Genomic DNA, 12,951 nt, shown 5'->3' with positions numbered 1-12,951 from the left:
CGTGCGACCACGACGTGAAACTCCGTACTGAACGCGAGCCTAGCTGCAGTCTCTACCATATCCTCGGGTTTTACTTTGATCTTCGACGCACGCGATGGACGTGCTCAAGAAATTCCTGGCTCAGTATCACGACTACCTCCCACCTCACTCAATCTACACCTCTGCCCGTGATCCGGCGGTATACACAGCCTACCTCCGTTTCTTCCAACTTTTCCCATTGGTCGCACCGGTGGTCTTCGTGATCGATGCCCCTCATGGTTCATACCTGTGGTTCCATGTCCAAGAGACATGACTGACAAGCATGAATAGGTCGCTTCTCCCTCCAAAACTCCAAACTCAACATCCCCGGCCGATGGGGCTGGATGCTTATGGAACTCGTCTCGCCTCTGGCATTCCTCTCGACATACCTCTCTGCACCAAAAAGAGCAGGAGGTTTGGTGAATTACGTCCTGGTTGCGTCGTATCTGTTGCATTATGCCAATCGAGCTGTCATTGGGCCGATGTTTAGGGCACCGAGCATGAAACCGATGCATGTGAGTGTTTTTGGGTCTGCGGTGCTGTTTAATTATATCAATGGGGTATGTAAATCCTATACTCCTGCCGAGTCCTTCTTGTCGATGTCGTTACCGGGCTATGATGAAGAAGAGGGCAAATACTCCCACGGGACAACTAGCTGACATGAACGTCATTGTAGCTTCTTCTTGGTGCCTACTTTGCCTCATCGCCCAGCGCACATCTACCAAACACACAAGTAGCCATTGGGCGTTTTCTTTGGACAGTCGGATTCATTGGGAACTTCTACCACGACGAGATCCTATACTCCCTCCGTCGAGACAAACAGAAGAGCCAGAGTGACAAGAGCACACAGGACAGGGGCGATTATTCAATTCCGCATGGAGGTCTTTACTCCCTCATCAGTGTCCCCTCATATTTCTGTGAGTGGATTGAGTGGACGGGGTTCGCGCTGGCGTCGACTCCGTTGACTTGGGCAGGAGCATTGGCGAGCGCTCCATTGGCGTTCGTAGCAGCGGAGGTAGGAGCGATGCTACCGAGAGCTTGGAAAACGCATCGGTGGTATACGGAGAAGTTTGGGAAGGACTATCCGGAGGGACGGAAGGCCGTGATTCCCTGCGTTTTCTGAGCGTGCCGGGAAGGCAAGCAACGAACAATTGGAACTGTATCCGAGGAAATCAAGCATCGGAAACTGTCTTAGACCAGTCGGGTAGCCATTCGAAATAGAATTACAGGGTCCATGTCCAGATTGTTATTCTCTCGCTATCGGTTGGTCAATCTTGTGGCGATCTCCGCACAAACCTAAAAAGTTGCCGCGCATATACCCGAAAGTCGACAGGTCCCTTGAAGAAGCTCTACACCACCACTCCCTCCCTTCCCTTACGTTCTTTGCAATGGCAGCAGCTTCTCGGTTCGCCAAGCTTCGCGGACTGGCGACTGCCCAGCACGCCAACTTCCAGCGCGTTACTCCTCCATACAACCAGCTCATTGATCGTCTCGGGGAGGTCCGCAACATCCTCGGTAAGGACACCAAGCTTACTCTTGCCGAGAAGATTCTTTATTCCCATTTGGTCAACCCTGAGGAATCTTTGGCTGGTCGCAATGGAAAGATCAGGGGTGAGGTTTACCTCAAGCTCAAGCCTGATCGTGTTGCTATGCAGGATGCTTCCGCTCAGATGGCTTTGCTCCAGTTCATGACTGCGGGTATGCCCTCGTCCGCCGTTCCCGCTTCCATTCACTGCGACCACTTGATTGTCGGTCACAAGGGCGCCAAGGGCGATCTCGAGCAGTCTATCAAGAACAACCAGGAGATCTTCGACTTCCTCGAGTCCGCGGCTAAGAAGTACGGTATTCAGTTCTGGGGTCCCGGATCTGGTATTATTCACCAGATTGTGTTGGAGAACTACTCTGCGCCTGGATTGATGATGCTTGGAACTGATTCGCACACCCCTAACGCTGGTGGATTGGGTGCTATCGCTATCGGTGTCGGAGGTGCTGATGCTGTTGACGCCATGACTGCTACACCATGGGAGTTGAAGGCTCCTAAGGTCATTGGTGTCAAGTTGACTGGCCAGATGAACAAGTGGGCTTCGCCTAAGGATTTGATTTTGTCCTTGGCCGGAAAGTTGACTGTCCGTGGTGGTACTGGACACATCATCGAATACACTGGCGATGGTCTTGAGCACTTGTCTGCTACTGGTATGGCTACTATCTGTAACATGGGTGCCGAGGTCGGAGCTACTACCTCCTTGTTCCCTTTCACCGCGAAAATGTCTGCTTACCTTCAGCACACCGGCCGTTGGCCCGTTGCTGATGCTGCTAAGAATGCGCAGAAGACCGGGTTCTTGCAGGCCGACGAGGGAGTCAACTACGATCAGTTCATCGAGATTGACCTCTCCACACTTGAGCCTCACATCAACGGTCCTTTTACTCCTGATCTTTCTACCCCTCTTTCCAAGTTCAAGGCTGCTGTTGAAGAGAACAACTGGCCCAAGGACCTCTCCGTGGGTCTCATTGGATCTTGCACCAACTCGTCTTACGAGGATATGACCAAGTCTGCTGATATCATCCGCCAGGCTTCTGAGGCTGGCTTGAAGCCCAAGACCCCCTTCCTCGTCACTCCTGGATCCGAGCAGGTCCGTGCTACCATCGAGCGTGATGGTTTGACCGAGATTATGGAGTCGGCTGGTGCTACCGTCTTGGCTAACGCTTGTGGACCTTGTATCGGACAGTGGAACCGTACCGACGTCGCACCCGAGGCTGGCAAGCCCGTTGGTCCTAACGCTATCATGACCTCCTTCAACCGTAACTTCAAGGCTCGGAACGATGGTCACGCTGCCACCATGAACTTCTTGGCTTCTCCCGAATTGGTTACCGCTATGACCTACGCTGGTTCCATGACCTTTAACCCCATGACTGACGCAATTACCGGCCCTGACGGCAAGGAGTTCCGTTTCAACGCTCCTAAGGGTGAGGAGCTTCCTCAGAACGGTTTCGACAAGGGTGACACCTCCTACCTCCCCGAGGCCGAGCCTCAACCTCGGCCTGAAGTCCCTGTCTCCGTTTCTCCCACCTCTGACCGTCTCCAGCTTTTGGAGCCTTTCGACGCTTGGGATGGCAAGGAGATTAACGGATTGAAGGTTGTCTTGAAGGTCCAGGGTAAGTGTACTACTGACCACATTTCCGCTGCTGGTGCGTGGTTGAAATACAAGGGTCATCTCGAGAACATCGCCGAGAACACCCTCATCGGTGCTGTCAACGCGGTTACCGGCGAGACCAACAAGGCCTACGACGAGGATGGTACCGGCTACACCATCCCTGAGCTCATGAAGAAGTGGAAGCAGCAGAACCAGCCTTGGTTGGTTGTTGCTGAGCACAACTACGGTGAGGGATCTGCTCGTGAGCACGCTGCTTTGCAGCCTCGCTACTTGGGCGGACGCATCATTCTTACCAAGTCTTTCGCACGTATCCACGAGACCAACTTGAAGAAGCAGGGTGTTCTTCCTCTTACTTTCGTCAACGAGGCTGACTATGACCTCATTGACCCATGTGACCGTGTCGACACTGAGGGCATCGTTAAGATGGTTGAGGCTGGTGGTGCCGAGGGTCGTGGTATCGTTACCCTCAAGGTCACCAAGAAGGACGGTAAGGTCATCGAGATTCCTACGGCACACACCATGTCCAAGGACCAGATCAACTTCTTCGTCGCTGGATCTGCCTTGAACTTGATTCGCAAGAGTGTCCAGGCTTCTGCTTAAACTAAGGCGAAAAAATGGGGTGAAGCTGTGAAAATATGGTACAAAAGTTGATTTTGGTTTGGTTTTCTTTTTGGGATAACGGCGACGGTGTTATATGTCAATTGCATTAGATCTAGGTACCTTGTGTATAGGATACGAAAAACGTTCGTTCACCTTATGCATATGCCTTCCTCTACAGCGGCTGGTTCATCATGGGTATCATTGGCTCTGCCTGCAGAGGCGCTCATTTCCTCCTTCCCGACTCGTAGTAAAGACCTGCGTTAAGGTAGCTCTGTGACTTTCGTCACAAGCACTTGATAAGTCCTCAGCGCCTCCAGGCGCATTGCAATTTCACCAATAACAGGTGTTACTCATGTCGTGCCTTGCCCTATATCCGATAACGCAACCTCAAGCTTTCGCATCGGGATCCAGCTGCTGAATCTCGAACTTGGTGATATGCTTCCCAGGAACAACGACAAGACTGTGAGAAACGTCAGCTACCTTAGATACTGAGGCGTTGCGAGATCTTCCGCACCCCATAAATCGCTTCTCTTCCGGCTTTTCGATCCGGTACTCATCTGTATCCGCAAGGATGACGTTCTGATCCCGATCGACGCAGACAAACTTTCCGTCGAAAATACGCCCGTCAGAGGCATGTACGCGGGTTTTCTTGTTGAGCCATGACTGAAGCTTCTGTACGGCAGCTTCTTCCGTAGCCATTGAGTGTACAGGAGGTAGCTTTCGTCAACTGCAAGTATGAGTGGATACTGATGTCTTCATTACAGTGCATGATGCATGGCATGCCTAATTCTTAATTTCTGTGCGTCTACCTAAATATTAAATCACCCAAAAACTCCAAGATATCCTTGCTTCTCTATCAATTTAAAGAGGAGTACCATCGGTGTTGGTGCCCTCCTCCTGCTTGCGAACGCTCTCCTCAGCCTTGGCTCCACCGACGATGGTAGCAGATGATGGCAAGTTGGTCTTCAATGGGGGAAGGAGCGATCGTGCAGCCTGACGGGAGTGCTGAATCATGAGCGCGTCCATGACGACCAGAGCAGCCATAGACTCAACGATAGCAATGGCACGGGGAACGACACATGGGTCGTGACGCCCCTTGGCGGCCAAGACACCCTCCGCACCGTCGTAGGTAGCAGTAGTCTGCTCGCGACCAATGGTAGCAACGGACTTGAACGCAACCTTGAAGTAGATGTTCTCACCGTTAGAGATACCACCCTGGATACCACCAGAGTTGTTGGTCTTCGTGCGGAGAGTACCGTTGGGGCCAGCGACGTAAGGGTCGTTGTGCTTGTGGCCAGGCATCTCGGCACCCAAGAATCCGGATCCGATCTCGAAACCCTTAGTGGCGGGGATGGAGAGCATGGCGTGAGCAAGCTTAGCCTCGAGTTTGTCGAAGGCGGGTTCACCGAGGCCGACGGGGCAGTTGCGGATGACACATGTGACGGTACCACCGATAGAGTCGTTCTTTGCCTTTGCGCGCTCGATACGTGCCTTCATCCTCTCCGTAGTCTCAGCATCCGGACACCTGACGATAGAGGCATCGACTTGTTCTCTGTTCACAGTCTGCAACAGCTTCAAGTACTCCTCAGAAATCTCGGGGACGTTCTCATCGGCATCATCGGCAGACAAGTCGTCGTCGGAGGAAGTGGCGGTGTTGCTGGTGGGCATGTGAACCTTTCCGACGGATGAGGAGAAAGCGACTATCTCGACACCATGCGCCTCCTTCAAATACTTCTCAGCAACGGCACCAGCGGCGACACGGCCGATGGTCTCACGAGCGGAAGAACGACCTCCACCGGAGGAAGCCTTGACACCGTATTTGCAGAGGTAAGTCCAGTCAGCGTGACTGGGTCGGGGGTATATGTCCGTAGTCTTGCCTCCGTAGTCGTGAGGCCTCTGGTCTTCGTTCTTGACGAGCATTCCGATGGGCGTACCGAGGGTGACACCGAACTCAGTTCCAGACTGAATCTCGACGCGATCCTTTTCATCTCGCTAGATACAACATCGTAAGCACGAGATCTTCGAGGAGGAATGTCGGATCAATCATACAGGAGTAGTCAAGGCAGACTGTCCAGGCCTGCGCCTGGTGAGCTGAACCTGGACATCCTGCTCGGTCAAGGCCATTCCCGGCGGGCAACCATCGATGATGCAGCCGACACTCTTGCAATGGGACTCTCCGTAGGTGGTAACGCGGAAAAGTTCTCCGAAGGTAGACATCTTGAGGTCTGGTATTTGTTGTAGATCGAGATGCTCCGGGGTCCTTTTGGTGTATGATCATGACTCGCGATCGCGGCTACACAAAAAGTCGCATGGGCGCAGCAGGGTCTGCATCAGATGAGACAAACAGGAAATCTAATGGAAGATGATAGGTGAAGTTGTCGTTCTCAATTATGACCTCCTGACCGATGGAGATGCTACTTGTACGAGTAGCTGGACGGTTCGGCGTGTACTTTGTCCCGTTGTAAACGACTTGAACGGGCAACAAGAGATCAATTTACCTCGTCGAGCACCTATGCTCCAAAGCTCTAAATGCCAAATAATGGTCGATATCCAGAAGAAGATGAAACGGATCAAAGCGAGGTCCATGCAACCCCTACACCGCTGAGTGATGCTGGTGCAACTCTAGATGATCCCCACCCGGCCCCCTCTCATCCTTCCTCCCACGCCTCTCCTCCTCCTCCTTGATCTGCCTACACAACTTCGACATCCCCCTAATCCTCTCCCCATAAATCAAAAACAAGAACGGAATCGGAATCATTCCAACTGAAATAAACGCAATCAAACTCGCCGCCCACGGAACACCCAGGTTATGAAACATCTGGTCCGCGAAGAGAGGGAATGCAGCGCCGAGGAGGGAGCGGAGAACGGTGTTTGCGGCGACGGCGGAGGCAGCGTAGATTGTGTAGGCATCGATGAGGTAGTTGATTGCTTGTTGGAAGATGGAGATGAAGCCGCAGCCGATGAGGCCTGCTGCGATGATGTTGGGCACCCAGCTAATTGATGGGTTTGAGGTCCAACCCCAGAAGAACATGCCGGCCGGTAGTAACACAGCGCCAATCATCATCATCAGCAGACGTCCTTCGGGGACAGCACCTCCTCTCTTGCGTGTCACGCTACGATAATAACTAGCACCCAATGTGATAGTCCCAATACCCGCAATAATCACACCCACGAACACCGCCAAGAACGGAAGCGCCCCAACAACCGGATTCCACCCGCGAATCTCCTGATACGCAATGGGAAAAGCACCAAACAGCATATAAAGCAACCCATAGCAAAACGATGCATAGACCGCCATCGACGTAACCGTCGGCTCGAGGAATAACATCCGTAGTGGACGACCGAGATGCGTAACGACAATATCATGGAATGACAACCCCGCCGACTCGTGTTTCGCGTAAGCGTGTGGGTTTTCCCCACTTTTCCTCAACGCCTTTGCCTTCCGAACCAACAACACAGGCGGATACGACTCCGGCACGAAGAAAAAGACCAGAACGGCAATTCCGCCAGCGAGCATGCATGTAAACCACATCGTCCATCGCCAGCTATGTCCAGACACGATCAACGCTCCACCAATCAATGGACCCAGAAATGGACCCCCGACGACTGCCCAAGAGTAAAAGACGATTGCTACACCGCGTTTTGCTGGAGTCCAGATATCCGCCATGGCTCCACCGACAATGGCGACTGGCGCTGAGGCACATATACCGCCCAGGAATCGTGTTACCAATACCGCTGCATATGTCTGACTTGCTCCCGTACCAGCCGTAAAGATAGCGTAAACAAAGTACGGAGGCAGAATCGCTATTCGCCGTCCGTACAACTCACTTAACGGCGCGAAACACAGCGGACCCAACGCCCACCCAAGAATATATAACGACAACCCCAACGTACCAAGTTCCGATGAGATACCAAAGTACTCCTCAACCTCAGGTTCTGCAGCCGAGAAAACAGACGATCCAAACGCGGCAGCCATAGTCGTACACCCATACAACGCCGTCGTCCTCAATCGTACACCCAGCCCCCAATTCTGCGGATGATATGGATCGTTTGGACCATCGAACTCCACCAAGTTCGGGTCATTGTCCGGCTTTGGATCTGATGGTGGTATTGGCGATCTCGACGTTTCTTTATCGATCGTGGTTGGTGGCGGCGATGAGGGGATGCTTTCTGCCGTGGGTGTGTGTACTCCGTTCATCGACCTTTCCTTATCCAGTGGCGACAAGCCTGAATGACGAGCCTCGTCAGGAAGTGTGAGTGTACTCGACAACGCGGTCGAAGTATGTCGCCCGTAACCAAACTGCGACGCCGGCGTAACAACCCCCGTTTGTCCGTCAAACTCCAAAGTACTAGGTGGAGAATCCTGTAATCGTACTGATCCCGCTCCAGACATTCACCTTTTGCAATTGATCACAGCAACGACGATTGGCGGTGTCATCGTACGTGAGGATTATCTTTATAGCGTCGGGGATCGAGCCTCATTTCGGACGGTTAACTCGGATGTGCTGCAGCTGAGGGGCCCTGGGGAAGGAGAAGGATGGGCAACACCAGCCGACGTGCACCGGACATGCATCCGTGATGAATTGCCAAGGATGTATGTAACCCTGAGAACGGTAGTTATGGATGTATGTACGGGCCGTAATGGTCCGTGCTGAACAAGATAGCCAAGGATCATGAGCGGCTATATGGAACTTTAGACCATGGCCAGCTGGGAACGTTAAACGGCAGTTGGGTACGGCTACGTGTTATTCCGTAGACGGCGTGGAAAGCAGATTCGTGGTATACTGGCCATCAAGGCTCGTTCGTTCTCATTTTTAGTGTATCCTATGACCCTACAACTATCGTATACTCTCCACCTTACTTCCTTCCGGCCTTCCAGAAACAGATGTCACCGTTCTCCACAATGTACTCCTTACCCTTAGTCATGTACTTGCCCTTCGCCTTAACCTCAGCCTCAGATCCCAATTCCTTCAAGTCATCGTACTTGAAGATCTCACCAACAACAAAGTTCTTCTCGAAATCAGTGTGAATGACACCAGCGGCCTGGGGAGCCTTGGTGTTGGCACGGATGGTCCATGAGCGAACCTCATCAGGACCACAGGTGAAGTAGTTGATCAAGTTCAAAGCAGCACGACCGGCGTCAACGATCTTGGGCAGCATGGACTTAGTGTTGAGCTCCTTGCACTCAGCGACGACCTCTTCGTGGGTCATACGGGTAAGACGGTCCTCGAAAGCAACGGAGAAGGGGATGATAAGGTCTCCAGGGGCGTTCTCATCAACCCAGGCCTTAATGCGGGCAAGGTGCTTGTTCTTCTGACGGAGGTAGTCCTTCTCGGACAAGTTCACGAGGTAGATGACAGGCTTGGCGGTAAGGAGGAGAAGAGTGTTGATAAACTCGATCTGAAAGAATATATTAGCAATTGATCGACTGCGACACTGTCTGTCTGTCTGTCTGTCTGTCCGTGTCCTGCAACACAGTGTTGCTTGAAAAGGCGGAATCAGATATAAAAAGTTTATCAATCTCACATTGCACACAGGCATCGGAGAGCTGGGTTTAGAAATAATAGCAAATTTATCATCCTTACCACACCAGGGTCGGTGGAGGAAGCGTTGCAGGACAAACAGACATAGACAAAACATGATGGAACTCACCTCCTTGTTAGTCCACTCACCCTTGCGGGTGTCCTTCTTCTCCTCAGTCAACAACTTCAAGAGTCTCTCCAAGGTAGCCTCCTCCTCCTTCTTCGCCTTCATCTCAAGAGACTGTCCACCACGCTTGGTGAAAGCCTTGACGACCTCGAGATGCTTGTTGACGAACTCGGCATCCTTGATACGCAACTCCTCGTGAATAATGTCCAAGTCACGAATGGGGTCGACATCACCCTCGACGTGAGTGATCTCAGCATCGTCGAAAGCACGGACGACCTGGTAGATAGCGTCGACAGCACGGACGTGAGACAAGAAAGCGTTACCGAGACCGACACCGGTGGAGGCACCACGGGTCAAACCGGCGATATCGAAGACTGTCAAGGACGCGGGGACTTGGGACTTGGGCTTGTAGAACTGGCACAACCAGTCGAATCGCGCATCAGAGACAGCGACACGGGCCTCCTCAGGGTCAATGGTAGCGTAAGGGAAGTTAGCAGCCTGACCGAGCTCAGACTTGGTAATAGCGTTGAAGAAAGTGGACTTTCCAACGTTGGGAAGACCGACGATACCAGTCTTCAAGTTGTTACCAGGGCGACCCCAGAGGACCTTGGGGGCCGTTTGCATCTTCTTGGGAGGCATCTTCTTTTTGGCGTATAAGGTAGAGGTACTAGAAAAAGTGCGACGGGCTGCGCTGATGCAGAGAGTGAAGCCGCTGTTCGATGAACTGGCGAAAAGAGATTTGGTAGGGAAGATGAACGCAATCGACATACAACGTCTCCCGGGCAAAGGGAGTCTTGAAATTGATGCGATTGGGGTTTGTAAGGCTGGTATACCTTGGGTGGGCCTCGAAACTCGAAATTTCACTGGGCGCTCGTGACTGGCGCAGGGCCAGCGCGTTGACGAGGGCGGATGCGTGGGACGGTTCGCGGAAGCAGGTCACGGCTTTAATTGAGTTACGGTTCAGTGATCCTCGGTTGAAATGGATGAAAGTCGTCAGAGTTTGACGACTTTCGCCTCAAGCGACTTTCCCCTGTGCCTTGTGATCATCCTTCCCCTCTCTGTTCTGATGCTCCTCTTTCATCTTCTCCGCCTTATACACCCTTAAAATCCACAAAAGTCCCAATGTAACCCATGTAAACACCGTCTTGAATCCATTCCAGCAAACCTCTGCAACCGTCCTCCCGCCCGGCAGGTTCAGTCCTGAGAGGAAAACGCCTTGCACCACGTCCTGAAACTCCACATATCTTGGTGTAACGTGATCAACCCATCCGGATGGTTGAATACGATTTTAGCAAGCACGCGCATACGGATATGGAGACCTAGTCCAATGAAGTAGTGGAAGTTTGCGGTGACAATGGCATCGAGCATGACTTCTGGGTCGTTCTCAGCGTGATAGACGTTCACGACATTTGTCTGTGGAACCACATCAGAGTTCATTTCCTAAGAGTTCTTAGAGCGAGAATCCACCTCAATAGACCGGAAGAAGAACTTCATCGTTGCAATGATAGCTTGCATTTGCGCACGGCTTGTGCAGTACACCAGTGGATCAGTGAAGATGACATCGGGTGCGTAGTACTTCTCGAGAGCTGGAACTTGTTTGTTGACATCTGTGAGTTCGGAATGAGCGTCCTGTACTCCCTGGTGAGGGTATTATCTCGTTCCCGAGGCTCACCTACGGAAACAACAAGCGGCATGAGCGTGCGAGCTGCTGAGAGGTGTGCGGCGATTGCATATTCTGACATTGAGCCTGCCATCCTGTAGTTGTTTGATAGTCGGGTGATCGACAGATACGAAGTCCTAAGGGGATTCTGCAACTTTTGGGTGCTCGTTGCGAGAATCTCGACGTTGGAGGTCATGACTTCATCACTGGTCTTCTTAGCTCATGGTGTTGCACGTGGTATACCCTGGTGTACTATGCCGGACCGTTCCCGAGATTGCGGAGTCCGCTATACTGTAAAGCTCTTGAGAGCTTTCATACAATCATGAATCTACGAGGCTGCTTTGCGCCGAATTCTTTCGGCGGTCCGCGCAGCAACTGCAAGTGCGCTTGATTTAAGGTTCTCTCACGCTACGCCTGTGCCGTGAGGATCTGCTGTTGGCTATGCGGCAAGCTTGTCTATCAAATCGGGATGGCTTTGCCTGGGTTCAAGATGAGCAGCTCAATCTATCATATATTGCATTGAGATTCATGCGTTCGGATTAATTGGCGGCAGCTTCTGCTTGGTCGATGGCCCGGTACGAGCGCCGGCCTAGGCTTCACGACAATTCTCTGTAACGTTGAAGCTAACATTGTCTTCACGCAATGCGACGAGCACACCCATGCCTCACAGCAATGGGTAATCGGCAAAGTGCCGATCCACTGATTCCTATCACCGCTCGCCAGAGACTTGAACCTTAACTCTGCAGGAACAGTAGCTACAACAAGAACGTCGCCCACCAGACTTATCATTGGCACGTCGGAGTTTCCTGAACACGATTGTCATTGGTTTATATAGTCTTCCATGACATCAAAAGCGTGGTTTTTGCGTCACTTGCGTGATGCCCACCCATAAGACCCATGTCCGGTACTAGTCGTGGGATCGGCCCGCTCCTGCTGAAGAGAGATAGACAGCTGATCCGGCCTGTATCGCCGTTATCTCCAATGTACGATCGTTGTTGTAATAGACAAGTGCGAACGGTATCGAGCTGCCAGAGTCCAGATTCTGAAACAGGATGTGGGTGAAGAATGAAGGTCTTGGGAAGGCGCACAAAAGGTAAACCAGGGTAAACCAGGGTAAACCAGGGTAAACCAGGGTAAACCAGGGTATATGATGATAGATGGTATCTCAACATCTGTCTCTCCCGACCTGACCCAGTACAAAAAGTTCCAAAAATCCTCCCGTCAGCCTACATAGGGCCACCGTTGCCATTCCACCTCTTCTCCTCGTCGGTCCCGGATTCTGGCATGAACTTGCCATTTTCCGCAATGACATTCTGAAAACACACAATGTCAGCTTAATTTGCGGAACAGAAGCAATGTCGACTCACCTCGCCCAACATCTCCTCCAGATGCATCTCACACTTCCTCTCACCCAAGAACTCCTGCATCCCTTCCCACACTCCCCTAAGAATCTTCTGTCTCGCTTCCGTGTCCCTTCCCGCGCGAATTACGCCCGTGATCCTGACCAATTGGTCGTCCAGTTTTCCACCGCTAAAGATATCTCCCGCTGGAACCGGGACAAAGATGACCTTAACGAAGAATGCGCCGGCTCCAGTGACGGAAGAGTGGACGTCCGTGATACGTTTTGCGATTGCGGGCTTTTCCCACTGAGTGAAGGCGCCAGGTGGATAGTAGAGGGTATAGAGAGGCATTGTTATATCTATCTGCGGCCGTTCGGAATGTAGAAGAATGCCAATGGTTCTTGGTGTTGGTGTGTTGTTGGGGGTTCTTGGTATCAGTAGGCTGCGGAAGGGCTCACCCGATAGCAACCGGCGGGGGTGAACCCTGACTTCATTTTGCGGGGAGAGCTTGCCCTGTATCAAGCCGCACCAC

At 52.2% G+C, this 12,951-nt stretch overlaps 8 protein-coding genes across 8 annotated transcripts; 2 read left to right on the top strand and 6 right to left on the bottom strand.

Moving 5' to 3' along the window:
- Nucleotides 1-73: 73 nt before the first annotated feature.
- On the top strand, nt 74-1,252 carry SAICODRAFT_71368 (3-oxo-5-alpha-steroid 4-dehydrogenase). The gene is made up of 3 exons (XM_019170679.1): nt 74-257; nt 310-578; nt 695-1,252. Exons 1-3 carry the CDS (start codon nt 95-97, stop codon nt 1,139-1,141), a joined length of 879 nt encoding a protein of 292 aa, XP_019024059.1. The 5' UTR covers nt 74-94; the 3' UTR covers nt 1,142-1,252.
- Nucleotides 1,253-1,355: 103 nt separating this feature from the next.
- SAICODRAFT_92617 (aconitate hydratase) lies at nt 1,356-3,928 on the top strand. Its single transcript, XM_019171821.1, has one exon. It carries the CDS (start codon nt 1,407-1,409, stop codon nt 3,768-3,770), a length of 2,364 nt encoding a protein of 787 aa, XP_019024058.1. The 5' UTR covers nt 1,356-1,406; the 3' UTR covers nt 3,771-3,928.
- Nucleotides 3,929-4,157: 229 nt separating this feature from the next.
- Nucleotides 4,158-4,469, bottom strand: SAICODRAFT_7546 (uncharacterized protein; the record flags this gene model as incomplete). Its single annotated transcript, XM_019170978.1, has 2 exons — nt 4,158-4,230; nt 4,285-4,469. The coding sequence occupies 2 exons, from the start codon at nt 4,467-4,469 to the stop codon at nt 4,158-4,160; spliced, it is 258 nt and encodes an 85-aa protein (XP_019024057.1).
- A 109-nt stretch (nt 4,470-4,578) lies between these two features.
- Nucleotides 4,579-5,993, bottom strand: SAICODRAFT_71365 (chorismate synthase). Its single transcript, XM_019170678.1, has 2 exons — nt 5,820-5,993; nt 4,579-5,762 (listed from the first exon to the last, which is right to left on the bottom strand). The coding sequence occupies exons 1-2, from the start codon at nt 5,985-5,987 to the stop codon at nt 4,632-4,634; spliced, it is 1,299 nt and encodes a 432-aa protein (XP_019024056.1). The 5' UTR covers nt 5,988-5,993; the 3' UTR covers nt 4,579-4,631.
- A 370-nt stretch (nt 5,994-6,363) lies between these two features.
- Nucleotides 6,364-7,968, bottom strand: SAICODRAFT_56896 (MFS general substrate transporter; the record flags this gene model as incomplete). Its single annotated transcript, XM_019169493.1, has 1 exon — nt 6,364-7,968. One exon carries the CDS (start codon nt 7,966-7,968, stop codon nt 6,364-6,366), a length of 1,605 nt encoding a protein of 534 aa, XP_019024055.1.
- A 659-nt stretch (nt 7,969-8,627) lies between these two features.
- SAICODRAFT_35203 (uncharacterized protein) lies at nt 8,628-10,058 on the bottom strand (the record flags this gene model as incomplete). The annotated part of the gene is made up of 2 exons (XM_019168408.1): nt 8,628-9,170; nt 9,423-10,058. The coding sequence occupies 2 exons, from the start codon at nt 10,056-10,058 to the stop codon at nt 8,628-8,630; spliced, it is 1,179 nt and encodes a 392-aa protein (XP_019024054.1).
- A 1,786-nt stretch (nt 10,059-11,844) lies between these two features.
- On the bottom strand, nt 11,845-12,342 carry SAICODRAFT_122187 (uncharacterized protein). Its single transcript, XM_019165375.1, has one exon. It carries the CDS (start codon nt 12,249-12,251, stop codon nt 11,907-11,909), a length of 345 nt encoding a protein of 114 aa, XP_019024053.1. The 5' UTR covers nt 12,252-12,342; the 3' UTR covers nt 11,845-11,906.
- Nucleotides 12,306-12,770, bottom strand: SAICODRAFT_7541 (uncharacterized protein; the record flags this gene model as incomplete). Its single annotated transcript, XM_019170975.1, has 2 exons — nt 12,306-12,392; nt 12,447-12,770. The coding sequence occupies 2 exons, from the start codon at nt 12,768-12,770 to the stop codon at nt 12,306-12,308; spliced, it is 411 nt and encodes a 136-aa protein (XP_019024052.1).
- Between the last annotated feature and the right edge of the window lie 181 nt (nt 12,771-12,951).

The sequence above is a fragment of the Saitoella complicata genome (assembly GCF_001661265.1).
Source record: "Saitoella complicata NRRL Y-17804 unplaced genomic scaffold SAICOscaffold_12, whole genome shotgun sequence".
Taxonomy (NCBI): domain Eukaryota; kingdom Fungi; phylum Ascomycota; class Saitoellomycetes; order Saitoellales; family Saitoellaceae; genus Saitoella; species Saitoella complicata.
This window is presented reverse-complemented; position numbering and strand designations above follow the sequence as displayed.

Bases quoted from the DNA above. Each gene is read 5' to 3' on its own strand.
- SAICODRAFT_71365 (XM_019170678.1), bottom strand. From the start codon at position 5,987: ATGTCTACCTTCGGAGAACTTTTCCGCGTTACCACCTACGGAGAGTCC. The intron at 5,763-5,819 runs GTATGATTGATC...TGTTGTATCTAG, and splicing joins AGTCTGCCTTGACTACTCCT to CGAGATGAAAAGGATCGCGT.
- SAICODRAFT_71368 (XM_019170679.1), top strand. From the start codon at position 95: ATGGACGTGCTCAAGAAATTCCTGGCTCAGTATCACGACTACCTCCCA. The intron at 258-309 runs GTTCATACCTGT...AAGCATGAATAG, and splicing joins CGTGATCGATGCCCCTCATG to GTCGCTTCTCCCTCCAAAAC. The intron at 579-694 runs GTATGTAAATCC...ACGTCATTGTAG, and splicing joins TGTTTAATTATATCAATGGG to CTTCTTCTTGGTGCCTACTT.
- SAICODRAFT_122187 (XM_019165375.1), bottom strand. From the start codon at position 12,251: ATGTTGAGATACCATCTATCATCATATACCCTGGTTTACCCTGGTTTA.
- SAICODRAFT_92617 (XM_019171821.1), top strand. From the start codon at position 1,407: ATGGCAGCAGCTTCTCGGTTCGCCAAGCTTCGCGGACTGGCGACTGCC.